At 44.5% G+C, this 26,651-nt stretch overlaps 1 protein-coding gene across 2 annotated transcripts; it reads left to right on the forward strand.

The window, feature by feature from the left end:
- Nucleotides 1-3,784: 3,784 nt before the first annotated feature.
- EIF2B5 (eukaryotic translation initiation factor 2B subunit epsilon) lies at nucleotides 3,785-26,395 on the forward strand. 2 transcript variants are annotated; one of them, XR_013957464.1, is made up of 18 exons: nucleotides 3,785-4,022; nucleotides 5,397-5,521; nucleotides 6,250-6,435; nucleotides 6,532-6,709; nucleotides 7,665-7,745; nucleotides 8,690-8,767; nucleotides 8,848-9,160; nucleotides 9,777-9,922; nucleotides 10,225-10,363; nucleotides 11,002-11,103; nucleotides 11,730-11,837; nucleotides 12,735-12,825; nucleotides 13,588-13,711; nucleotides 18,799-18,924; nucleotides 20,413-20,523; nucleotides 21,618-21,764; nucleotides 25,237-25,548; nucleotides 25,642-26,395. XR_013957464.1 is itself a non-coding variant. In XM_080624158.1 (16 exons), exons 1-16 carry the CDS (start codon nucleotides 3,870-3,872, stop codon nucleotides 21,681-21,683), a joined length of 2,127 nt encoding a protein of 708 aa, XP_080480284.1. In that variant the 5' UTR covers nucleotides 3,785-3,869; the 3' UTR covers nucleotides 21,684-23,834. The 2 variants fall into 2 exon arrangements, 1 of the variants encoding a protein (XP_080480284.1); XM_080624158.1 differs by lacking the exons at nucleotides 25,237-25,548; nucleotides 25,642-26,395 and having other exon boundaries at nucleotides 21,618-23,834.
- Nucleotides 26,396-26,651: the final 256 nt, after the last annotated feature.

Here is a 26,651-nt window from a genome sequence, read left to right on the forward strand (position 1 = left end):
TATCCATCCAAGGAGGTCTCCTGGCCCTCCTGCTGCACTTCCTTCTAGTTTGGATGCAACATTCCTGAGCTTGTAGCAGGTGATCCTTGAATAACAGCCAACAGACTTGGGCCCCCTTGCCCTCTAAGGCTATATCCCATGGAACCTTACTAAGCAGGTTCCTGAAGAGGCCAAAGTCTGCTCTCTTGAAGTCCAGGGCAGTGAGCTTACTGCACACTCTTCTCACTGTCCTGAGTATTGACAGATACTTTTTCAGGGTGGCCAGAAGCATTCCCTTGTGGAATAAATAATGCAAGATAAGTAATTAAAACATTATTAAATGATATAATACCTTGTTTTGGAGTACCAGTGGCAATTTCTTCCGACCAAGGCTCACACTTCAGTGCAAAATTGTTACAAGAAGTTAGAAAAAATTAGAAATTGATTGGCAACTACATGTTCCATACAGGCCTCAGGTCAGTGAGCAAGTAGAAAAGATGAACCATCTGATCAAACAACAGATTAATAAAATATGTCAGGTTATATTGGCACCAAGCCTTACCACTGGCTCTATTAAGAATTTGAACTAAATGTCAGTCAAAAAAAGAGGCTGGCCCATGCAAAATTTTATATGGAAGACCATATCAGTCCCAGTTTAAAGGAGAAAGTCTTCAGGAAGTGGGAGAAGGCTATCTCTGACAGTTTCTGATCAATCTGGGAAAACAATTATAAGAAATAAATAAGAGAATATTAGGGACAAGAGCAAGAGGTTTAGATTATCCTATTCATCCTTTTAAGCCAGGAGATTGGGTTTTTATTAAGAATTTTGCAGGTGATCCCCTAGAAGAGAAGTGGAGTGGATCAAACCAGGTATTACTGACTACCTTTACAGCAGTGAAGATAAAGGAACAGCCTGCTTGGATACATTACTGAAGAATCAAGAAGGTGCCAGAACCAAAAACACATCAGAACTGAGAAAAAATATGGCACGTCCAGTCTTCAGAACCCACACATATGAGACCACATCGATCATAATTTGGACTTGTATAACAATAGTTGTAGAAGCATGGAATCAAAATCTATATCTGAGATCGATACAAAATGTTACTAATGTCTTAAACAAGAGTGATTGTTGGATCTGTACTCAGCTACCTAAATCAGAAGAGAGACTTGGTATTCCTTTAATTGGCCTTCCTATCCCCTTTAAGACAAATTGGAATAGATTATGGAGAGATCCTGTTTATACCGACAAAACCCATACAAATTTACAGGTTTTAAGGATATGAGCCTCAAATATGTCAGAAGTTAAATGTGTAACCACTAACAAAACTCTTAATCAAGGCAACATGTCGGTAGGAAATTACCCATATTGCAGCTGGGCAATGCAACTTCACCTTTGAAAACCTTTAACTGGTTATTGGAATGCTCCTGAAGGGAAAGGGTGGTATTGGTTATGTGGAGAAAATGCCTATAAGGCTTTGCCTCCTAACTGGAAAGGGACATGCACACTAGGAGTAGTGGTTCCAAACTTTACAGTAATTGACATTCATCCCTCTGGAACCTTGGTTCGGAGTTTTATTAAAAGAATCAAACGAGGATATAATCCCATAGCAGAATGAAACACTGCTTTCCATAGCTTTGTTAGATGGCTTATTCCATCTCTAGGTGTTACTGAATTAGAAAAAGCGATTGTAAATATCTCAGCTGCAATTAAGGAAATGAAAAATCGAACTGCCGATGCTATTCTAGCATTACAAGAAGAAATAACCAGTCTGTCTAAAGTAGTGCTCCAAAATTGGATGGCATTAGATACACTGTTAGCATCCCAAGGAGTTTGTTCTGTAATCAATGATAGCTGGTTTTCCTATATAGATCAAAGTGGAAGAATTACTACTGATCTAAAGAAAATGTGGAAACAAGTTAAAATATTTCATGAGGTGGCGCAGGACAACACCTCATGGGGATTTGAGGAAATTTGGGAAAAATTAACATCATGGGTACCCAATCTCTCCTAGTTGAGACAGTTGGTTTTTACTGTATCTGTAATAATAGGAATGGTTGTGATTACATGTATAACAGTCCAATGCTCCTTTTGGGATTGCAAACAAACCATGACGAACTATGGAATAATATATTAATAATTTATATTAGTAATAATTAATAATTTATATTAGTAATAATACTAATGGAAGAGAAACAAAATTAAGCATCAAGTAGAATGTCCTGGGTTCAGCAGTAGCAGTCAGTTTTTCTCCTTAGTAGCTGTTGCAGCACTGTGTTTTTGACTTTTGGCCTGGGAACAAAGCTGATAACACCGACGTTTAGACTGACCACGGACTTTGTGAGTCTCATGCTCTGCCAGGGAGGAGGAGGGGCTGGGAGGAAGTGGGGACAGGACACCTGACCCAAACTAGCCAAAGAGGTATTCCATACCACAGCACGTCATGCCAGGGGATGTAACTGGGAGCTACCCGGAAGGGCACGTCCTCTTTCTGTCGGGTTCTCTTTTCCGGCGGGCAGTATCGTATTCTCTTCCCTTGTTATTTCTCTTATCATTATTATTATTGGTGGCAGCAGTAGTGATTTGTGTTATACCTTAGTTACTAAACTGTTTTTATCTCAACCCGTGGGAGTTACATTCTTTTGATTCTCCTCCCCATCCCTCTGGGGGGTGGGGGGGAAGTAGACTGCGTGGTTCTAATTTACAGCCGGGGCTTAAACCACGACATAGAAACAGGGAAATACTTCAGAAAACTTTAAATAAAAATGAAATAACTCAGTTGCAAAGGAATTTGCAATAGGACAAGAAAAGGGGGGGATTGAAGAATAAGGTTGATTGAAGAATACGGTTGTAAATAAGTAACCTCAAGAACTTTAGGCTTTGTTAGCAACTATAGAGAAAAGGAAATTACTAAGATAACCTTTGCCAGAACCACCTGGTTGTTACTGATATGACAACGATCCTGAAACAAAGTGATGAAGAAATAACCACCGGGGGCGTGAAAGCCCACTACCACATTTTTGTATACATACAGGAGGCATTCTCTAAAAAGTATGATGTAATGTACGTAATCTAATGAATATGTATGTTTAAGGACAATATAATCACAGCCTGGTTGATGCCTGGGAGAGACACAGTTGGAGGAGTGATCCCCCGTGTCTCTCAGCGCCCCAATAAAGAATACCTGCTTGTCAACTTAAAACTCTGTTGGCGAGTTTGTACCTGGAGATTTCTCCGAATCAGAGTACTGAAGAGCTGATTCACAGCAAGGCTGCCCTTTACAGGAACAGCAGCTGGACACCTGGAAATGCAGCACAAAACCACATCAGGGCTAGGAAACGTATCAAGAAAATGTAACTGTTTCCAAACCTGGAAATGGCCGGGATTGCACCGAAGTACTACACACACCCAGAGCTCCTCTGGGAAATGCCTGTGTGGAGGAAATTCAGGCCCTCGCCTCAGCTGGGACCCGGCTATGCCCTGTAATGGCAGGGAGAGCTGCTCTGCCCTCCACCCGCTGCCTCCTCGGGGCATGGGGATGAAACTGCCGCTCCTGAGGCGCAGGCATGGCGGTCAGCGGCTGACTCCACTTGGCAATGGCGGGTCTTCACGCCAGTACTGACGGATGGGCTGAGATGCCGGGGAGGCACCGAGGAGCTCCTAGAGCCCTCCCCGGGCTCCGCCCTCTGCCAGGCTGCTTCACGCAACGCAGCGGAGTCCCGCAGGTCCCGTCCTGCTCCGCGAGGCCGGGCTCTGCCGAATCCCGCGGCCGCACTGGCAAGGCGAACACACACCGCTGCACCAAGCTCTTCTGTCACCGCCGAGCTCCCGTCGGCGCTTCCGGCGCAGTACCGGAAGCGGAAGGTGGGAGCTGAAGCAGCGTGAGGAGATGGCGGCTCGCGGCACGGTGAGGCGTGGGGCTGGCACTGGGGGGTCCCGCGGGCCCGACCCTCAGGAGGAGCCGCCGCCGCCGCTTCAGGCAGTGCTGGTCGCCGACAGCTTCAACCGCCGCTTCTTCCCGATCTCCAAAGACCGGCCGCGGGTGAGAAATCCCTTCTGCCTGCCGCTGCCTCCTCTGGGCCGGGTACCCCGGGACCGGCTGTCCCGGTCTACCTGGTAGAACAGAAAACTCCGAGAGACCTTGGAGCAGCTTCCAGTACCTCAAGAGGGCCTACAAGAACTCTAGAATAGGGCTTTTTCTAAGGGCATGTGGGGATAGGAGAAGGGGGAATGGCTTTAAAGTGAAAGAGGGGACATTTAGATTAGATGTTAGAAAGAAATTCTTCCCTGTGAGGGCGGTGAGACACTGGCACAGGTTGCTCCAAGAAGCTGTGGCTGCCCTGTCCCTGGTAGTGTTCAAGGCCAGGCTGCATGGGACTTTGAGCAACCTGGTCTAGTGGAAGGTGTCCTTGCACGTGGCAGGGGATTGGAACTCGGTGAGCTTTAAGGTCCTTTCCAACTTAAACCATTCTGTGATCCAATAAAAAGCAGAGTGCTGGCTGGTGGTCGTGGTCAGGCCCACGGTTGTGGTGTTACCTGCTGTGAGAGCCCTGGGCTAGGTTGGGAGAAGGTGAGGTACCTCCAACTACTCTTGGTAGGTTCTGGAGTGCTCCTGGGTGCCAGCATTTGGCCGGGGTTCAGGCTGTCCCCATTGCCACAGCTTTTCCTGCCTTTCCCTGTGCTGTGGAAGCCTTTGGCTAGTTCTTCTCACTTGTGGGAGTTTACATTCCCAGCTGCAGAGGCAGTGAGGATCTAATGCTGCATTGGTGCTGTTTGCTTTTCCATGTGGCAGGGCAAACTGCTGTTTGCTTTTCATCTGTTGCAGGTGCAGGAATGGCAGTGGTTTTGGACAGGCTTGTTTGGACAGGGGAAAGAAACAAAATCCCTGTCCTTGCAAGCAGTAATGGGTAAAAGAATATGGCCAGGAAAAATGATGGAGAAAGCACTTTAATTATCCAGATCAGAAGGCCATATGTTAAAAGAAACAGCACTTCTGGAACACTTAGGTCTGAACAATTATTTTACCTTGTTTGCTGATTTAATGTTTGTGGTAGTCATAATTATACACGCGAGCTCAGGCTTGAAACACAACAGCACCAAAAATTAATTAAAGAATAGTATGAGATCACTCAGCTGTGAATCAGTAACTCAATTTAAAAGCATGGCTTGAATCTCAAGTCAAGAGAAAACTCACTTCACTGTAGGTTGAATTTTTTTCCCTCTTGTTTAATTTTGGACACTTGTGTTCCTGAGGCTTCTTCATTCATGTCTGACAGGTTTTTCTTGAAGCAATTAAAGCCTGAGTCAGGGAATCAGCACTCTGGGATTTATTTCTTCTCCCCCCCAGCAGTGCTGATGTTGAGGTATAAGACTGTTCAGTTTTCTATATCTTTGGTTTTGGTTTGGTTTATTTTAGGCACTTTTACCTATGGCAAATGTGGCCATGATTGACTATACCTTGGAGTTCCTAACAGCAACTGGAGTGGAAGAAACCTTTGTTTTCTGCTGTTGGAAATCAGCTGAGATAAAAGAGCATTTACAGTAAGAATCTCTTCTTCTTTTTAGCTTGATTATAGAAAGGATTCTTCTCACCTCCAACAAGGCTCGAAGGTCTTTCTGGTTCTTCTGATGAAAACTGCATGCAAAAGATTCCCTTTCACCAGGTGTCTCCTAGCATACCTCGAAAAAGGCCATTCCTCTTGTGAAGGAGTGTGGTTGTGCAGTGTATTAAAAGGGTTGAGTGATTTGGGACTGCATTTGTATTGGCATTTAATTTTTCTTGTCTAAAAGCAGGGGTGTCCTGTGGGAAGCCGTTTAAATCAGAGTATCACCCTTTGTGTTATGCCCTGTCTTGGTATGCCATGCAGCATATGGAAACAGCTCTCTCAGCACCTATGCATCTGTATGCTGCAGGTTTGCAGGCTAAAGAGAAACCTGCAGCATGTTATCTTTTCCCTGCCTGAGGTACTGCTTTCCAAGAAAGAAAGTTTGGGTTGTGTGTACCTTTTCCTTATCCCTTGTCAAAATGTAGCTCAAAGTGGAGTTGGGTTTCCTGAGTTTTCATAAGCTACAGTTTTGAGGTCTAACCCTCTTCAGTTACCTGATGTGTGCAAATGAGCATACCCAAGCCTGTCGATAGTGGGGTCATTGTAATAGGATTCTCCTTGCATTCACTTACAGGTGTCATGTGCACTGGGGCACTTTATCCTAGTGTGTTCTGTACAGGAATATCCTTTTTACACTTCCCTAATGTGTTTTTCCTCTTCCAGAAAATCCAAGTGGTGCCGCCACACCTCTCCCAACACAGTGCGCTTTGTCACTTCTGACCTGTACCGATCCCTTGGTGATGTGCTGCGAGATGTTGATGCCAAATCCCTTGTTCGTTCTGACTTCATTCTCGTCACTGGAGATGTGGTGTCCAATTTCAATATATCCAAAGCCATGGAAGAGCACAAGTAGGTGTAGAAAATGTGTATGCTTGTCTAGTCTACTGAAGCTCTGGGCTATAACATTCTGAAGAGTGATTTTAAAGTTCTGCCCTTCTGTTTCAGGTTGCGTCGTAAGATGGAAAAGAACATTTCTGTGATGACGATGATATTCAAGGAGTCTTCACCTGGTCACCATGCCAGGTGCAAAGAGGATGACATTATTATTGCTATGGACAGTGCGACAAACCGTGTCCTTCACTACCAGAGAACCCAGGGGCTTAAACGATTCCGCTTTCCTATGGTACGTCTGGAACCGGATGGGTGGAAAAGGGCTGTGGTAGTGAAGCACCCTACCCCAGGGAGGAGGTCTTACTTGAGTGAAGGCTGAGAAACTGTGCTTGCTGCTTCTTTTGGAGGAGCAGGTGGTAGGAAGTAACTCTTGGTAAACTGGCTTTTTTTTCTTTTAACCATTATTTGAGGCTTGATGAAATTGTAGGGGACACATATTTGAGGCTCATTTCAGAGTTTGAAGATGGGGCAGACATATTTCTTACAGTTCAGTTCTTGCATTTATTTTATTCCTTTTCTCTATATGAAACAAGGGAGGTGAATGATTTGTGCTTTTGCAGGGGTTCCCAAATTGGGATGCTTATACCGTTATCATACACAAACCGTTTTGAAGCAGCATGCGCAAGGAGTAGTACCTCCTCTTACTTCTGCCTCTACTGTTCCCCTAATCATGCTCTGTAGATGTCTGTGGAGGCACTTTCTCCAGTGAGATGGGTGGACCTTTTTTTCAGCTCAAAACTAAGGCAATGATTATATGACATTTTCATCCCCAAATCAGTAATCAGTAGGTCATTTCTTACCTTTATATGAAAGCAGGAATCACTGTAGGAAACCAGTAAAAACCATCAACAACAGAAAAGCAACCCACAGCTGTAAAAACCCACAGTGGGTATGGAAGCTATGAATATTGCCAGGAGCCTCCTGGAAGAAAATGATTGTTTGAAGTACAAGCTGTTTCTTGGAATGCTGCACTATATAAGGACAAGGGCAGTCTCTGCTGGCTGACACACAGCTCTGTGTATGACCAGGCTGTGCCTGCTAAGCTAACGTCTCAGTATAGATTTTTGTGATCTTCAGAACTTCAGTTAGTTCCAAATTCAGTCAGTACTGCCCCTGGCTTATAGAAGGCTTTTGGGGTTCAGTACTGCATGAGGCACTCAGATCATCTGAACTTTTTCCTCTTTCAGAGTCTGTTCCAGAACTCTATTGAGAATGTTGAGGTGCGCCATGACTTGCTAGATTGTCATATCAGCATCTGCTCTCCACAGGTGAGCTCTGCCCATCTGAGGGTCCAAAATTCAATCTGAATTGTTCTGTTTGTCCAACTGGTGTGCAGGGAGTGCACTTAAACTTGAGAAGAAACTTCTTCTCAGTGAGGGTGACAGAACACTGGAACAGGCTGCCCAGGGAGGTTGTGGAGTCTCCTTCTCTGGAGACATTCAAAACCCGCCTGGACACATTCCTGTGTAACCTTATCTAGGTGTTCCTGCTCTGGCAGGGGGATTGGACTAGATGATCTTTTGAGGTCCCTTCCAATCTCTAACATACTGTGATACTGTGATGTGGTATGACGGTAATAGGTTTGGAAATCAGAACTCCTAGCTGTGCTCAGTGACTGAACAGAGAGCCTGAGTGATCATGTAGCGCTGCTCTGCAGGTTGTCTGGGTGCTCAATCTGTATCTGGCATCCACAGCTCACGCTCAGGCAGAACTAGGCAGTGAATGCATCAGTACACTGGCTGATTTGGCATAGGATGAAGCTCTTCTGGAAAATACATGAATTCACTTTGAGTATAGTAACATCTGTGGAGCAAAGGTGATGACTGCGCTGTGGAAAAGTGTCACTACGTGCAAGCTGGTAACATTCAGGGTTATTCCAGCCTAGGCTTGCTAATGTCTCTTGCACGTCTGAAAAAGCTGATCTGCAGCCTTCCTTTGGGAGTGAAACTGCAAAGTGAGGCTGGGCAGATTGCTTGAAAATGCAGTGTTTTGCCCCTTCTGTAAACCAGAGTCTGTCCATAGTCTCCATTAGGAGGAGGAGATGGGAAGGTCAACACTCCTAGCAGAAGGAATCAAAGCTTTATTCAAGGCAAGAGCATCACTTTCCTACACTGTATAACTCTGAGAACCACTGGATAGCCATTAATTATCTGGCTTCCCTGGCAATGTTTTCTGCTAAATGTATTATTTCCTTATATTTTATTCCTGGCAGGTGGCTGAGCTGTTCACAGACAATTTTGACTACCAGACACGGGATGACTTTGTGCGTGGTCTGTTGGTGAATGAGGAGGTAAGGAGAGGGTTGTTACCAGGCAGATCCCATTACCTCATGTTAGAGAATCTTCTGATGTGCTCCTGCCTGTCTTCCAGGTCCTGGGGAACCAGATCCATATGCATGTAACAACAGAAGAGTATGGTGCCCATATATGCAACTTACTAATGTATGAAGCTGTATGCTCTGACATCGTCAGGCGCTGGGTTTATCCTTTGACTCCAGAGATGAACTTCACTGATGACAAGAATCAGAGTTACACCCATTCTAAACACAACATTTACCGAGGAGTCGATGTTAGCCTTGGCCAAGGCAGCATGTTGAAAGAGAACGTACTCATTGGGCAGGGAACAGTCATTGGCAGCAACTGCTCCATAACAAACAGCGTTATTGGGCAGAACTGTAGGATAGGTGAGTACAACAATGGGGAACATGAAGCCTTGCCAGGAAGGGGCATGGTTTGTTGGGATTTGGTTTTTAAAGTGCATTTGTCTCAGAGAGGATGATAGGTGGGTACCAATTGAGTTCTAATGGTGAGAAAGGAGAAGAACTTGGGTTTTCAGCAGAGGAAATAGGTTAAAGTTCTCAGGTACTATAACAATGCTGAAAGTTGGAAAGAACTTCATGCAGACAAGTTGTTTCAGCAGTAGAGAATGCATAGCCTTTACTGATCTGAGGTTATTGCCCACCAATATCCTACAAGTGAGAGACACCTGTCCCTTGTTTTGTGAGCTGCCTGGTACTCCTTCCTAGTTTTGGCTGGACTTTTTTTGTGATTTAGCTGTATTTGGGCAAAACCAAGATGTCAGTTGTTACTGTAAACTGAAGTCTTTGTAGAGAACAAACAAATCTTAGCTTTGGATAAGTAGTGGCCCTAAGCCTCTAAGACAAATTTTCACCTTTCATCAAACATCCATCATGCATCAAGAGCATTGGTTTTCAGTAAGATACTTTCTAGTGGACTCAGCAGTGTGGGAGAACAGCAACCTCCTTGCTCACTATATTTGTGCTTGGTGATGTATAACAGGTGATAAAGTCACTTTGGATGGAGCTTTTCTCTGGGACAAAGTACACATAGCAGATAACGTGGAGATCTGCCATTCTGTTGTCTGTGATGAAGCTGAAGTGAAGGAGAAAGTAAAGCTGAAGCCTCACTGTGTCCTCTCTTCTCAGGTGAGCGCTATTTATGTTTGTTCTGCTTTCTGCCTCTCTTGGCAGTTGCTAGACTTAAACTAGACCATACCAGAATACAGGGCTGCTACAGGCCTTTTTGCAGAGGTGGGGGATAGATACTGCTCCCACCTTTTTCTTCCTTTTGTTTGGCTACGGTAGTATGGTATGTGATTTAGCAGTACTGACGTCTTCAGTTATACTTGTTAGTATACAGCTTGTCTGGAGCAGCTGTTCCTGCTGGTGGAGGTATGAGGGGGCAATCAGCATGTTTCTTCATTAAAATATGTTACATGTATTTGCAGGTAGTTGTAGGTCCTGGCATCACTCTTTCTGAGGGCACAGTGATCTCTCTGCACCCACCAGATGAGGAGGAAGAGGATGATGACCAGTTCAGTGATGATTCTGGTGTTAACAAGGAGGAAAGCAAAGTGAAACTGAAAGGTATGGGAACCTCTAGCTCCATGCAGTCAGGCTATGCAGAGGGCTTTGCCTTCGATGATCGTTTGGAGTCTTTCCCCCCCCCCATTCTAGATTCTGCAGTGCCAGGCTGGAGATTTGTGCTGCGTGCAGCTTGCACCATGTGTGTTTTCAGTAGGGCAAGCAAGAATGTTCAGCTGAAGTTGGACAATGAGATGTACCTCAATACCGCAGTATTAAAATCTTTGGAGACTCAACTGTTTTCCTTTTTTTTTTCTCCCAAGAGTAGGAGCTTTGTAGAAGATAAAAGCTGAAGTTGGAAGGGATGTTCAGTTCAAGGCAGGTTGCAAGATCTATGTCCTTGTACCTGGACTGTGTCCAAGGACTTTGTCCTTGTGAAATACTGTTTCTACCAGTCTGGATTTGTCAAGGGATCTTAATATGGTCAGCTCAATGTTGCTGCTGTAGGGAGGAGTAAGTCAGTCACTTGTCAAGGCAAGTGAGAAGATAAAAGCTGAAATCCATATGCATCTGCAGGGATCCCAGCTCCTTCCTGATGAAGGATATGTAAGGGGCAGTAATGTGCAAGTTATACCAGTCTGTTTCAGGTTTGCCTGTAAGCAGATCTGATACATCTACCTCCTGATCTGTTTCTTTTTCAGGTTACAATAAAAAGGATGTAGGCTCAGAGGGCAGAGGCTATCTCTGGAAAGCAGATGACAAGAATGAAGAGGATGAAGAAGAGCAGAGGCAAAGCCTATGGGGTGAGGAAAAGTGTAGTATGGTCACCTGAGGATGGACAGACAAACCTGTGTGAGGGAAACTGGCTGAGTGGGATGCTGATAACTTTGTGTAGAGTAAGACCTGGGCTTTGTGAAGCAGTCTGGCTTCAGATATATGTGCATGGAGGCAAGTTGAGAGGTGAAAGCAGATGGTGGACCAGATTCTTTCTCTTCCTGCGCTCTGTGGATGTTTTTATTATACACTAACACACAGAGCTGTCTGTGCAGTGAGTGGTGCACTGTGAGATACCCTCCCTTAGAGGGGAATATGTTTTGGCTATTCTGGGTACTGCTGGCTTTCTTCCTGCTAGTGACAGCATCTGCTGACATTGCTCCATCGTGAGTCAGCAGTCTGCTCAGAATGCGTTTGCTCCTGTCCCTGTGCTTTGTTGTCTGCCTGCATACTCTTAAAAGTCCCATTATCCTGGTGGCAGCCATAGTATTCCCTCTGCAGCAAATCTAATCATGTGGACCTATAAGTAGAAGCTTCCTTGCAAGGACAGATAGTTGCTGACTTGGTTGGGATGTCCCTAAACCACCTGGTTCGTTATGCATATGACAGCTGCAGCTTTTGAGCGTTGAATGCTGCATCTTCTTTCCTTCATCAGGCCCAGCTCTGCATTCAGAGGAAGAGAGTGAATCAGACAGTGACCTGAGCATGGGCTCTGAGGAGCTGGATAGTCGGGCAGCGTCCCCTCAGCTAGATGACATCAAAGGTGAGAGGTGGGCTATTAAGAAGTATGGTGAGCTTGCAGATAATGCAGTGACAGTGAGATTTGTGCTGCTTTCTTAGGTATATGGGAAAACTTGTAGATATATATAATACATTTTTTTCTGATCTCACTTCCTGCATTTTCTACTTTTTCTTTTTTTTTTTTTTTTTTTTTTTTTCAAGTTTTCCCTGTATTGCAGTGTGTTAACCCAAGGTAGGCAAAGATAAGAAGCTAGACAAAGAGCATTCATCTTTCTCACTCCTCATCACTGGGCCTTCACAAAAGTGACTTCCCTGAGTTATCTGTTTAAATGGCACCGTCACTGCTTAAACTCAGAAATTGTGTGAAGGTCCAGCAGAGTTGCCCTATGTGAACAGCTCAGTGCTGTAATCATGCTGGAGAATTAAATGTCCTTGTAGCAGCTGCCTCTTTTGGCAGATATGTTTTGGTTTTCTGTTTTGTTAAGGTTACTCTGGGTTTGAGAGGGGCTCAAGCGAAACTGGGAATAAAAGCCCTCTTCACGTTAAAGTATCTCCCCAAAGGAAATTAAACCGATAAATTTTAGGTTTGAATTCACATCTTTAGGGGAAGATGAAGTTTTTCTGAATAGATAAGGCTAGATTGTGAAAGTGCAATAGAAAGTATGCTCTAAAAAGCTGCAGAGGTAGATAGCTTTGCAGTGGTTTGTATGGATAGATCAATGATATCTAGTAGGTTTTCTCTATGTGAATTATATTCAACTGTTTATAGTTGATGTGGGTTTGTGCCAGGTTACAGAGAACAAATAGACATTTGTGTCAGAATGCTTCCTTTAATGGCATAGTTTCTTCAGTAATGAACAGTTTGAAGAATTTGTGCTTTTCCCTCTCATGTCTAACTGCCTGTCCTTTCTTTCATTAGTTTTCCAGAATGAGGTTCTGGGTACGTTACAGAGGGGTGAAGAAGAAAACATTTCCTGTGACAACCTGGTCCTGGAAATCAACTCCCTCAAGTGAGTATTTCCTTAGGGATGCTGTCCCTTATGCTGAACAGTTGGATTTGACAGTGGATGTAGAAAAAAGAGGAGAAACCATGTGAATACCCATATATGATTGTTAGACATCAGTTTCATCAGTATGGAGCATGGGAAATGCAGATTAGAGATCATGACTGAATGCTGACAAGAGTTGATGGAAAGTGCCAGCTGCATCTATAGCATCCTTAGTGGTTAGGCTTTTCCTGCCTGAATTCTGTAATGAGAGATTGAATTGCTATTAAGTAACTGTGGACTGAAAAGAACAAGCCAGTTCTTGGCACAGACTGCCTAAGTTCATGCAGGGGCTCCTGCTTTGTGCATTGCAACATTCAACCAGCTGCCTGCAGCTGGGGTTCTGCTGTGGTGTGGCTTGTCCACTCTGTTTTTACAGCAGCAAGTCTAGAACATGTAATCAGAGTGTGTTTTACCTACTATTTTTCAAATACAAACCTGTTTCTCTTGTACAACAATATTCCTCCAGCACTCTCATAACTGTGAGGGTGCTTTCCTTGTGGCAGCTTGTTCCACTGTGATAGCAGATTTTCAGGATTTTCAGCCTTCTGCAGGGCCTGATGCAGTCCAAGGTGATTTTGTTGCCTGAATATTTGGAAACACAAACAAACAAAAAACAAGTCTGGAAGATGAAAATTAAACCTTCTGCTATATCTCTGTGAAGTGACATGCTCTGCAGAGATCAGATAGTGTGAAGTGTTGGGGGGGTTGCCTTTTTCATTGCAGGTATGCATATAACATTGGCCTGAAGGAGATGATGCAGGTGCTCAGTAAAGTGATCCTGGAGTTCCCACTGCAGCAGCTGGATGCAAACCTGGACTCCCAGAACTATTTCTCAGCATTACTTCCTGTGAGTTCTGCTCCATCTGACTTTTCTCTGGGCTTGACTTCTAGTATGTAGGAGTCCGTCTCGATGCCCCAGGTGTTTCCTGGCTGAGAATTCTTTTTGGTTAAGCCTGAAACCATTTGAACTCTTTGAGTTCATGAGCCTCTTTGTCATCTATAGAAGTAAAAGTGAACTGAAACTATTGTACTTGCTCAGAACTCACCTGAGACTGTAGGTGTGGGGAGCTATTCTTCAGTACCCATGGTTGTTTGTTTCCTGTGTGTGGTAGTACAAGTGCATCACTTGCAGAAATAAAAGAAGGGGGATTGTTAGAGATACCTTTACAGGCTTGAATTCCAGGAACCTGGCTCAAATCCATCATAAGCCCTGTCCCTGGGGCAGCAGGGGGAGTGCTCCTCTCCCAATGGGATCCTTTCCAAGGTCTTGCTAATCTGCATACTGAAACTGGTGCCAATTTTTTTCCAGCCAAATGCAAAGGCATGATATTGTCACCTTTGAAGATACAGAATTCTGTTGTGTCTCTAAAGGGGTTGTTTAATTGGGTGAGAGCAATTTCTATTTCCTAACTTAAGGGAGACAAAATAGGGTAGGGTCTGCTTTAAAAAGCAAGCAGTCTTATCTTAATGGTTTTGTTGATCCAAGCTGAAGCCATCGTAGTATTTTTGTCTCTTTGCTGTAGCCCATTTATATATTTGGATTTGCAAACTCTAAAGATTGCAAAGGTGTTTTTTCAGAATTAGTGGGTCTGACACTTGTCTGGGAAGGACTAAGTTAATTTTTTTTAGGAGATGGAGCTAAAGAGGAACATTTGACAACCTCTGAGGAAGTATGTGCTTTCTATTGATGGGGAGGGGTGGAAAACTAATTCTTCATTATGTAGGTGTAAGCATGGCACTTAATTCATCTCCTGGACATGTAGAAATGCCTTCTATAGAAAACATCCATGTGAACTAATCTGTTCATCAGACGGCTTAGTGAGATTTTGCTGTTTGCTCTGTTGAAATTCTGCTTGCTTTTGTTAATTTTTTCAGTCTGTTTTCTTGAATAGCATGTCCTGTCCTGGGAAGAGAATTGAAGGAGGAGGACTGAAGAGAATGTGTAGAGCAGGTGTTAGAGTCTTAAGTGGAAAGCAGTACATCTAGACAACAGGTTGTATGGAGTTGGTAGCTGTATAGGATGGTGATGTGGTGTTTTTTCTTTGGGTTTTGTTGTTATTGTTGGTTGTTTGTTTTCCAGCTAGGATATAGCATCTCTGTCTCCTAGGTATGGCTTCTAATCCAGCATGAGTAGGACAGGAGAACTTCACTTCAGCACCCAGTCAGAAGAGGTCGAGTCTGGGATAAAGGATACTGCATAAATGCATAATGATTTGCATAATTGCCCAAAGCCCCTTAGAAGTTGAAGACAATGGAAGCACCTGAACAAGGGCTTACCTCTGGGTAACTTTGCCCGTATATATTTCATCAAAGAAAAGTTGATGCTCATATTTAACAGCAGAGACAGCAAATCAACTTACCCTTAGTGCAGAGCAATAATCTGAAATTCAATAATCTGAATAATGTGAATAATCTGTAATACTGTGGGTGACCATGCCCCATGACATGATCAAATGGAATTTCTGTAAGCAGAGAATTGTGTGCCATGTGCATTTATAAAGCACAAATTATCCTTAGATTTATTGTCTGTCAAACCCATTGACCATTGTGGCAGCCAGTTTCTTCAGATTCTCCTTTGTAAAGAACAATCAGAAAGTTTCTTTGAGAATCCTTCCCTGGAACAGTTTTGTGCCTTGGTGTTTTTACTGTGTGTAGAACTGTGCTAGCTTTCTGTACTAAAACTGGCAGGAAGGCAGTATTCTAGTGGAATATACTGTTAATGTTCAACTGCACCCATGATGTTAGTCACTGTTACAATAACCCAATACATCTGAGTTGATGTGCCTCTTAATAGAGGTAGTGAATCAGCCCTCAAAGGCTTATAAAACAGATATCAATGGTCTTCCTGGGCAGCAGCTTCATGTATTTCCCGACAGTGCTCTAAAGAGAAGAGACCAGTTCTTCAGGCAGAACATGCATGTTTGTACAGCACCTGAAACTGGCTTTTCTGCAACTTGTCATTCTGTAGTTAGTAGAAAGTATGCTCCGTTAATTTACAAGCATTTACTTACTTACACCCTGAGAATCCCAAACACTAACTTGGTATATGTTGGTGTATAATGAAAGCATGCAACTGAAGTGTGTAGCTAAGAAGGTAAAAATGCCTCAGTCAGTACTGATATTAGGCGCAGATCAGCTTATGACTGTTTACATATGGCAAAGTGTTATTTTGCACAAGATGGGAATATTTGCATTCTGAGAGTCATGAATTCCAGAAGCCCACTGAATTTTACAGAACTGTTTTATGTTTCTCACTCTTTGTAGCTCAACTCTAGGAGATGCTAAAGGAAGATGGGTTGCTTGTGTAAGAGTGATGGTAGAGTGGTCCCAAGCAGCTCAGGAGGGGAAATTGTGGAAATGCCATAGTTATGATGTATGGTTTGGCTTGAAACCACAGTATGTGCTCTGAGGTGCTGGCCCCTGAGCATGAAGCTCTTAAGTGTTGCAGCAATTTTAGAAAACAAGTATCCGGTAAAGAATATGCCCATGGGTATTTTTTAGATGAAACATGGAGGCTTATGTCAGGTGCCTTGTTCAGCTCTTGTACAAATTGTAAAGCAGAGATGGGACAGAAAACTAGATCTCTCCTAGAACTATAGACACAGTTTGAGCAAATATGGCTGAATCTGCTGATAAATTGAAGGCTCTGCTTCTGTTGTCACTGAAGTAGCATCAAACTACTTATGTAGGTGAGGATGTCTAAAGGGATCTGGGGGAAGCAATGTAGCAGTTCAGTTTGTGGAGCTGGCCACTGTCTGCACTGCTGCCTGCCAGCTAGCATGTGTTGTGCACCTCTTCAGGTTTTCATTAGGGAGCCTTACTCCTTTGTAATGTCATGCAAACTCAATAGCTTCTTGTAAGAATTGTGTTCATTCATGATTTAAAGGCTTTAATAGAAAGGTGTTACAAAGTATTTCTTAGCTTAGAGCTAACTTGCTAGTAGCTTTACTACATTTGAGGTGAAGAATTCCAAAGGATAATGAAAAATGCAGGAGGTGGTTGCAGAGGAGGGATGTGTGTTTAGGATTAAGCATCTTGCTGAAGGCTAAAATACTTTACGGAAATACACCGTGCAACCCTCAGTTTTTTGTTGTGATACCATTAGGATCATTCTGTGCTCTTTCTGTTGTTCCTTGAGCCAGTTGATGTACTACTATATAGATCAGTTTGTTTGTACTAACCGCCTTCTTTGTTTCTGCTTGAGGCATGCAAATTCCAGCATGGTTGCATAGCAAATGTGTCTGAAGAGGTGATGGAGTGTAGTACTATAGAACAGTTGAGCACTACTTCCTAATACAGGCTGCCTTTGGTAGTCCACACTAGCCTGGGTTCTAGCTCCACTTTGTGTTCTGGAGCAATCCCTCTGATAGGGCTACTGCCTGTTAACAGTTGTCCTGGGCAGAATAATGCTGATTAACCTGGATGTAGGTGACTCTGAGCTTCTTCAGTTACCTGTTTCCCTTCAAAACAGACCAGATGTGTTCTGTAATGAGCCACTGTTGAAGGCACAGCACAACAGAGTATGTGTATGGGCATGCCAGGGATGTAGTTGCAGGAATGCTTGCTGTTGAATTAATCAATTAAAAAAGATATGGAACTCTGATTTAATTTCCTACATTGTTTGTGTAGGATGGTCATGATGTGGCCAATGAGGAATTTCTGTATCCTAGTTCTGATACCTTTTAAAGTTGTTATGGTCAGGAGTCTAACTATCTTTATTACCTCCTATCCCAGATTCAGGCAAGTCTGTGCTTATTTGCAGAGCTTTCCCTGCTGCTTGCTTTCCAGATATGTATAACAAGTGAAAGAGCTGGGGGGAACTCAGACAGAAATACTGTTTGATAAGGCAGCACCAAAATCATTAAACTAAAGACTTGATAAAAAATAAGCCTTGGAGGAGAGAACTGTGATCAGTTAGTAGTGTAACAACGTCTGGCCCTTCATCCTTCCCACCCATTCCCTGCAGCAGACTCCAGGATCCAAACAAGGTTGTAGGCATACAATAAGTGTGTGACTTGCACTTAGGGGCTGCTCCACTGTGTTCCTGTTTTAGGGGTGGCTATTTTGCACTGTCCACTTCTACTCAGCTGGTAATTATCCTGGCTCTGTCTTTTTAATTTTTCTTATTTGCTCATCTGCTTTGAAGGAAAGTTCCACTGAAATGTCAGCTGCTCTGTGGGGGGAAGGTTTGAGTAGCATCTATGTACCTCTCCTTACTGGTCTGCTATACAGTGATTTTGTTTGAGTACCAGGCTCCATTAACACATTTATTATGATAATCAAGGATTCCATCCAGAGAAGCAAAACCAAGAAAGCTAATGGATATAGAATCGTAGAATAGTTAGGGTTGGAAAGGACCTTAAGATCATCTAGTTTCAACCCCCCCTGCCATGGGCAGTGACACCACACACTTAAACCATAGCAGGGGGATTGGAACTAGATAGTCTTAAGGTCCTTTCCAACCCTAACTATTCTGTGATTCTGTGTCACCCAAGACTCCATCCAGCCTGGCCTTGCACACTGCCAGGAGCATTCACAACTTCTTTGAGCAACCTGTTCCGGTGCCTCACCACCCTCACAGTGAAGAACTTCGTCCTTATATCTAATCTAAACTTCCCCTGTTTAAGTTTGAATCTGTTACTCCTTGTCCTTTCACTACAGTCCCTAATAAAGAGTTCCTCTCCAGCATCCTTGTAGGCCCCCTTCTGATACTGGAATGCTGCTATCCTCAGAGCTTCTTAATAAAACTAGGTCCTGTCTGCACATGTGAGACAGCATCTGTTTTATGGACTGAGTGGGGCAAATACATGAAGTGATGAGCTGAATGGTTTCTTAAAATGCTTCCCTGGGTCAGTTTCTTAGTGCAACACAGCTCAGAAACAGGGCTGAGTGCACACATCCATCTCGTAGCTCAGATGTGTTTTTCCCCTGCAGCTGTTGAAGAACTGGACCCCATTGTTTAAGAACTACATAAAGCGGGCATCAGATCACTTGACTGCCTTGTTTGCCATTGAGGAATTCTTCTTGGAACATGACAGTCTCTGCACATCAATAGCTAAAGTGAGTATCTGCTCCCAGCTCCAAGGATCTGGTTTTGCTAGATTTGCAGTGAAATTCATGGTGGCTGTGTAGTCGGCCTGTCTGCTTTAGAGGAGAGAATCTATTTATAACAATTGCTTTAAATAAAAAAAGTTCCATGTTTGCCTGTGCTTCTGAGGGAGCACAGCTGAGTGTGAATATTAATTACCAGCATGCAGCCTGAAGGGAGTTATTATTTTGTAGCTTCTAACCTAGATGCCCTTGTTGTGTGACACTGGAAGAGGTGAGGGCAGAGGCCTGCTTTAGGAACAGCTCTACTTCATTTGTCTGTTCATGGTCCCTGGGATCTAACTGCCAAATGGCTTATCCTTCTTTAGAGTGCAAAATGAGCAAAGCTGGGAATAAAGCTGAGATTTCTTTTTCAGGCTGAGCTAGTTATGAAACTGGGAATAAAGGGGAGGTGATGTGGCTTATTACTTATCTCCCTGCTTCTGGGGGTTTTCAGTACATTCCTCCTCACCTTCCTTCACACATATTTTTATCCCTGTGTTTTCTGCCCTGTCACACTGAGCGCATTTGACTTGGACCACAGCAGTGTCTCAGGAAGCCCCTGTCTCTTTTGGAAGAGCTCTCTTAGAGCCTGCTTAACTCTTGCTTCCTTAAGAAAGAGTAATCCTAACTTCTGCTACCGGTGCTTCTGGCTTATGGCAAAGCACTTAGGACTGGAGCCAAAAGCCTTCAGTTTGGTGAGCCAAAATGTCCTTGAATTACGGCAATTGTTTGGCTTGTGTCCATTGTTCTAGGGGCCTGGGTTTCCCTGGAGGCTGGGAATTGAAGTGACACTTTATATTTGGAGTTGGCAGCCAGCTTTGTCAGTGTTGTGCCACAAGGAGACAAACTGCAAAGCGCCTGCAGCACAAAGGCAGCACAAAGGCACCCTGAGAAAGCATGATTGTGTCTTATCCTTGCTGTGCTGGGCAGGAGTTTGATCTGATGAATGACCAATTGCTTTGACAGCTGCCATAAGGCACTTCTAAGAGAACTGGCAGAAGGAGTGAGCTTGAGGCAGGGCTGGAGAGCTTGATGCTCTTCTCTGCACATGTCACCATTATGCATATGTAGGCCTGCTTAAGAGTTGCTTGTTAGATCTGCTTTGGGAATCGGTTTTAGATGGTTTAAAAGAGAACTTAAGTTACATCTTGAACTGACGTCCTCTGTGGCCGTTTATTGCCCACAACACTCAATCATACCCTATATCCATAGAGCTGAAGCTGATGAGGCTTGAACTTCGACTCATGATGTGTCACAGCATCTAACTGTCAGGAGCATAAGGCCTGGTAGGAGAAGCACAGTTATGTTTAACAATAAAAGCAAAATCAAGCAGACTGAGTGCTTTCTGTTGAAGATAGAGGTTGGAGGCACAGGTTATGTGCAAACATTGTACTTGGACATGATCTAGCCCCAGAAGAGTTTATAGAGAGCCCTGTTGCTCTTTCCTCATCAATGCAGGTGTTGATGACATTTTACCAGCTGGAAATTCTGGAAGAAGATGTAATTCTCAATTGGTTCTCCATGCGGGACACATCTGACAAGGGAAAGCAGCTTCGTAAAAACCAGCGGGTAAGTCCCAATGGTGTTTAAAGAGGCAGGATGGGGAGGAGGGAGAGAGAGGGGGAGACAACAGCTGCTAAAAGAAACTTTGAGTGGAGTTTGGTGCCACTGTCACCTTCTGTGGAGCAGCTGCCAATACATGGTAGGACACTAATGCACCAGTGCGTTAAACACTAAGCAACACAACTTTGTTTTCCAGAACAGGCGCTTCTGTGTCTTTTGCCATAATCATTCTGTTTGGATGAGGAATGGAGTTAGGAGGAGGAGGAGATTGTTTTTAGTGGGGTCTCTGTGGCACGAGGCTAGCACTTTCTGGAGCAGCAGCATCGCTTGTGGAAGCCAACACCCATTTGAAATGGGCATTAGGCCAGTGCCCTGTGTGCTGGCCCCATACAATTCCTTTGAAGCTTTCATTCCTGGCTCACCAGTCCCTTAGCATATATTTCTAAGCATTTGCTTGCTGAGTGTTTTCATTTGGCTTGTGTTGCAAAGAGCATATAAACTTCCCCACTCCATCAGGCAGAACTTTGTGCTGCAGTTTGGCTGAGCCCTGTCCCAGTCCTCCTCCCTGGATCTGGAAGAGGAGCAGAGGAAAAAAGCCATCTCTGAAGAACTTCAACTTTGTTTAAAACCTTTGCAAAGTCAGCTTTTAGTATAGGTCAGCAGTGCTTTCAGCTGCTTATTCTAGCTCAGTTAAAAGGTAAAATGAGCTGCCTTCTTTATAGCCATTTCTCAGGGAGTAGGTTTTTCCCAGCAGAGTTTTCCAAGCGTGTCTCATTTAAGTTGCAGCTGTCATCTCTTCTCCCCCAAGTTCTGAAAACTCTCAAACTTCTGCCTTTTTGTTGTGGGGATTGTCTGACTGGAAAAATCTCCCTCAGGAATCTAATCAGTCTGGGTTTGTCCATGGCATCTCAGTTGGTTTTCATCTAAACTTTTGTCTCTCTCTCCCTCAATCTGCCTCTATTTTCATGTCTCCTAGAAACATTCTCTTTCTCTTTTTTGTGTGTTATACTGGTGCTCACTGACATGGTGTAGTTGTTGAGTGCTCCCCAACATCTGTTTGGTGTCACTTGTCACCCAATTCCATTTCATTGTCTCTGCAGCTCCAGAAGTTTATCCAGTGGCTGGAGGAGGCAGAAGAAGAGTCGTCTGATGGCGACCAAGACTGACATGGTGGCTTAGCATGAGAAGAGGCACTCTCGCTGCCTTTCTGGGCCAAGTGGGCAAGGCAAGATCAATGCCAGTGCATGGTGTGTAGATGTGGGGCCTGACATCGAAGAGACTGACAATCCCATCGTTAATTGTGTGTTCCCAACTTTGCCACTTCCCTCCCTCACTTGCCCAGTGGCACCTTATGTTGGATGGTTGCAACCCAGAATAAAAACCATAGGGAAATCAGAAGGTGGTAATACCTAGAATCCCTTTGGAGCCTGGATATGATATACTATAAACTATCATTTGGGAGGTCCTTGTTACTAATACAAAGGGAGCAAATAGATGCAAATGCATACAATGCCCTTATAAATCTATAACCGTTGGGGTTGTGGAGGAATGGTCACACAGCTAAGCTGTTTGGAGTCATTGTTGCTTCTGAAGGTAGGAGAACTCCTGCTGAAGAGACACTGGCAAGGTTGATGAGTAGGAGCATGTGTATTAGGATCAGGAGGGCGGGACTGGGATTCAGGAGTTCCTGTCACAGGAGAAGATGCAGTTGTCTGAGGATGCCCAAGGCATTTTGCAGCCTGAAAGGCACTTCTGTGATCTTCCAGAAGGGAAAATCTTGCCATCTGCCATGCTAGAATTTAACACAGGGCTGCACAGTAGAGCTGGTAAAACTGTGTTTTCCCCCTTCTGCAGAATGGGATAGTATGTGCTCAATTCCCCTGCAGGGGTTTGCTAATAGTGGCTGTGCACTGGTCAGTGAAATGCTGTATGGATCACCAGATCTTAGACGTGATCTGTCTTCTGTGCGTCCTCAGCTTAGCAGACATGTTTTAGGAAAGTGTTTGTTTTTCTTTAATAAAAAGGGAGCAGAGATGCCTGGCTCTTCCTGCTGCACCAGCTACACTTGTGTTCTGTTCTGGGGCACTGACTGCACCAGCTGCTTTGAGGAGGATGCAAGTTGCTAAATTCTGCTCCTGTGTGAAAAGGAGCAAATGGTATTTCCTTCAACAGCATGTGCTTCGTGTTTCCACGTGTTTTCAGTTATACAATCATGTTTATTCAGTTGCTTACTTCATGTCCTTTTATTTATTTGAAAACTTCCCTTCCCTCAGACAGCAGGGAAAGTGCTGCAAACCCACTGCAAAGTTCTGCAGCCCCAGAGCAACTCAGCATGCAGCAGGGAACAAGTGTGCCTCTGGCACTTTGTTGCCAGCACAGACAATGTGTGACAGCAATAAGGCCTTTAAGAACAGCTTCTTGGAAGTGTCACTATGCTGTGTTCTTCCCTGCTCTCCAAGAACAGAGTGGGAGGCAAAAGGCACAGTGAGAATTGGCTTGTGCTCACAGGTGGATTATTTGTTGGATGTACTGACCTTGCCTCTGCCCCTTCAGGAGGAGCATGGAATAAATCCTTTGCAGGGGGAAGTGCGCTGGAGCTGCCCACTCAGAATATTTACTTGGCCGTTCTGTGGTGCCACAATTGTCAGTGAGGGGACGGCATTGGATGCTGGAGACCAGGGATACTGCCTCTTAAAAACTAATGGTCAGGCAGGACGATTTTGTGCACTCACACTATCAGTCACCAGGATTGTGCATAAATGCGCTTGTTTTCTGACATTGCAAACTCAGTCTTGTAAATGTTGGGGAAATAGTTGGTATCTGAATTTTCTGTATCTGCCAATATTTAATTCAGGGAGCAAATAAAAACTATCCTGGTGTTACCAGCTTGTTTGCTTTGTTTGACTTTGAATTGCTTGTCTCCAGCTGTGGCATGTGCCTGAGCAGGGCTTAAGGGGCAAGCAAAATAACTCATCACTACTTTTTCCTCAGGAGATTTTAAGCATGAAATAAGCAGGTGGGGAATCAGCACACCACTGCATTGGTGTAAGTGTTCGGTGATCACTCGTGAGCTCAGTTTACAAGTAGAGAACACTTTGTTAAAACTTCTAAACACAGAATCCTAGAATGAGTGAGGTTTGGTTTTGTGCAGGATTATGTTGCAAAGATGAACTTAAAATCCTGTGAAACCTGTTCTCCTTTTACCATGGTCAGCATCAGTGGGAATGTTGGCTGTTAGGTACTGTGTTGTGCTCTCCTCATGTTGGGGAGTAAGAACTGGCAGAGAGCGGAAAGGACAGCTACAGGGCGCTTGGTAAAACCATTTACAAACCAGCTGCAAGACATGGTAATTTTAAAATCCCCTTGGACAATTTTTCTTTTCCTTCTACAGTGTACAGATGGCTTAAAAATGCATTTAACATGTAGTTCTGTAAATGTCTGGATTTTGCCAGAGGCTCTTGATTCTTTGTGCCAAATAACAATTCCACTTTTGTTTTTTTCCACATTCCCTCCTCCTTTGCTCCATAGTAGCCAACTTCTTCATGGTGTGAGCTACTTTTTTATCCAGGGGATAATGTTAAGCAGACAGATATCCTTACCCTTCAGGCCTTGGTGGGATGGGGTGTGGTTTTGCTACTTTTCTGGGATAGAGTAGCAAAAAGGAGACAAAGTAGGACTCTTAATATTCTCCAAGATGGAATTCTGGTGCGGTGCAGCATCCTTATGGGCAGGTAAGTGTAGACTTTAAAGGAGCATAAATTGTATTGTTTAAGAATAGGTTGGGCTTGATGCTTTCTGTTGCTTTCAATCAAGATTTATGTTTGGCTTGAAATGTCTTTGAGAGCAACCTTGATTGTGCAACCCACTTTTTTGAGCAAGGTAAGCATAAAGTATTTTTTCTGAGGCCATAGTAGTCAAGTGTCTGACTTCCCATCTGAAGAGGATGGATTGATGGATGGACGGATGTCACCTCGTGTTCCTGTATCAAACCCATAACTTCAGTTAAGGAGTGTGCCTTTTAGAAAAAGATAATAATTTTGTGTTGCTTAAAGGTGTAAATGATGGAACATGAGTACGTCCACTTCTGCTTTGTGCTGTTCTGAGATGCAGTAAAGTGCCTGGAGCCTGTTTACGCTGTAAGGAGAAGCAATGCTGCCAGTGCTGCAATATTTAAACGTAGGCATAGGCCAACAGGCTGTCCAGAAACTCTTGCGGACCTGTAGTGCTCGGCACGATCCTGTACTGCTAATTTCTTTGGCTCTGTGTTTTTAACCTCTGTTCATTAGGAGTGAGTCATACTTCAGAAGACCTCTGTGAGCAGTTAAATCAATCTGTCGATTGAGTCTATTCGATCACTTGGCCTGTTCTGAAAGAAAAAGCAGCTGTAGCAATGAGATTTCTTCCACTACCACACTGGGGGTGTGTGGCACCCCTCCTCCGGGCTGCACGTGCTCCCTCAGGAGCTCAGCACTTCAGAAAATTGCCCTTTTGGTAACAAAGGTGTCTTAACAAGCATGTTAAGGTGCACCCACAGCTGTGTTGGGAAGCGGGCACGAAAGTGGCCTGACAGGGAGAAACTATAATTCTTCCGCAGAGGCCCAGCTTTTTGGGCAGGGAGGTGTTACGAAAAGACTTTCAGGTTATCTCGGTCAGGGATGACACAATAAGAAGCAGCTTAAATTAAACTTTTCCATTCCTGACCTGAATTCTTCTTTCCAGGTACGCTGGCTTTTGCCTCGGAGCTCTGAGCACGAGGAAGTGACAATCTTCCAAGAGCCGATGTGGAAACGTGGGAGAGCCTCATGCCTCTTACAACTTGTGCTTACCTGAGGTCTTCCCTTGATTATCTTTTTTCTTTAACTTCATGTCAGAGTCTTCACCCAGTCAGGCAGTGCTGCCCAGGTAATTGCTAGCAATGCCTGCAGGACTCTTTCATGCATGAGAAGGCTATTTGGCTCACACCACCCTGCCAGCCTGAGGTCCTTGGCTCTGTTTCTTATAAGATCTCTCTGGCTACTCTTCCTACAGCAGGTGAGTCTGTCGCTGAGGGCTGGTGATCTAGCCTCATGCCCCATGCAGGCCCATGGTGTGATTCTTCCTTTGCATTTGTTCATTCTAATCCAGGATGTTGCAAGGCGGTTCTTGACCTTCCTGGTGGTGGGTGTTCCCCATGCTCTGTCTACCCCAGCTTTGCTCTCAGCCACAGCTCCAGGAAACTGCCAATGGAGATGGTTCCTTGCCACCGCTTGGATGCTGCTGAGGTTTCCAGAGGGGAAGACAGCCAGCCTGAGACTGCTGCAACAGAGAGGCAAGTCCTAGCGGCCAGGGTCACAGTGTTGATGACTGTAGGGAAGAGAGTGACGGGGTCCAGGGAGAGAGAGGATGGGGGATAAACCACAGAGCCAAGGGGCTGTTGGAGCAGACGTGTGCAGTTGAAGATGCATAATATGTGGAAAGGAGGATGCTTGTGAAGAGCGGAGGATGGAGTCTGCTTGGTGAGGAAATGAGGCTGGGGAACTTGAAGGGTCATTGTAGTGCCCAGTACCAGAGTATCAGAGATGGATGTGGGATGGTGGCAAAGGGTCTGGAGGGAAGCCACAGCAGAACAGGAGTGGTAGAAGTACTGCATTTCTCTTGTGCAGCAGAGTTCCTGTGTTGGGTGGCCATTGGACATGGGAGGACAGGATAGCGCAGGATACACCTCATGTTCTGTCATCTGTAGTTGAGGGGCACATAGTTGTATGTGAGGAGGGTAAAGAAGGCTGGGAGGTATGTGGAAGAGGACCAGGGCTGCCAAGTTGGAAGGGGAGGCTGGAGTGTCTCCATGAGAAGCAGTGAAGGTTGCAGGAAGCAGGAGCACATGGGGCACAGGAATGATCATGCGTGTGAAGCAGCATCAGTGGATGCAAGGGGTTGAAAGCTGAGTGGGGATGGGAAGCCTGGGAGGGGTACATGGGTGCATGCTGGCTAGGGCTGGGAATGTGGGTGTGTGAGCTATATAAGGCAGTATATAAAGGGATGTGTATATAAAGTAAAAATCTGAATCTTTCCACAGCAAGTGGGGCTGTGCATGGCTGGGAAGGTGCTGAGGGGTGCAGTCCCAGGGGGAATGCTCCCAGAAGAGATGTGGTGCA

Source organism: Psittacula echo (genome assembly GCF_963264785.1).
Source record: "Psittacula echo genome assembly, chromosome: 7".
NCBI lineage: Eukaryota > Metazoa > Chordata > Aves > Psittaciformes > Psittacidae > Psittacula > Psittacula echo.

Bases quoted from the DNA above. Each gene is read 5' to 3' on its own strand.
- EIF2B5 (XM_080624158.1), top strand. From the start codon at position 3,870: ATGGCGGCTCGCGGCACGGTGAGGCGTGGGGCTGGCACTGGGGGGTCC. The intron at 4,023-5,396 runs GTGAGAAATCCC...GGTTTATTTTAG, and splicing joins TCTCCAAAGACCGGCCGCGG to GCACTTTTACCTATGGCAAA. The intron at 11,104-11,729 runs GTGAGGAAAAGT...TTCCTTCATCAG, and splicing joins GCAGAGGCAAAGCCTATGGG to GCCCAGCTCTGCATTCAGAG.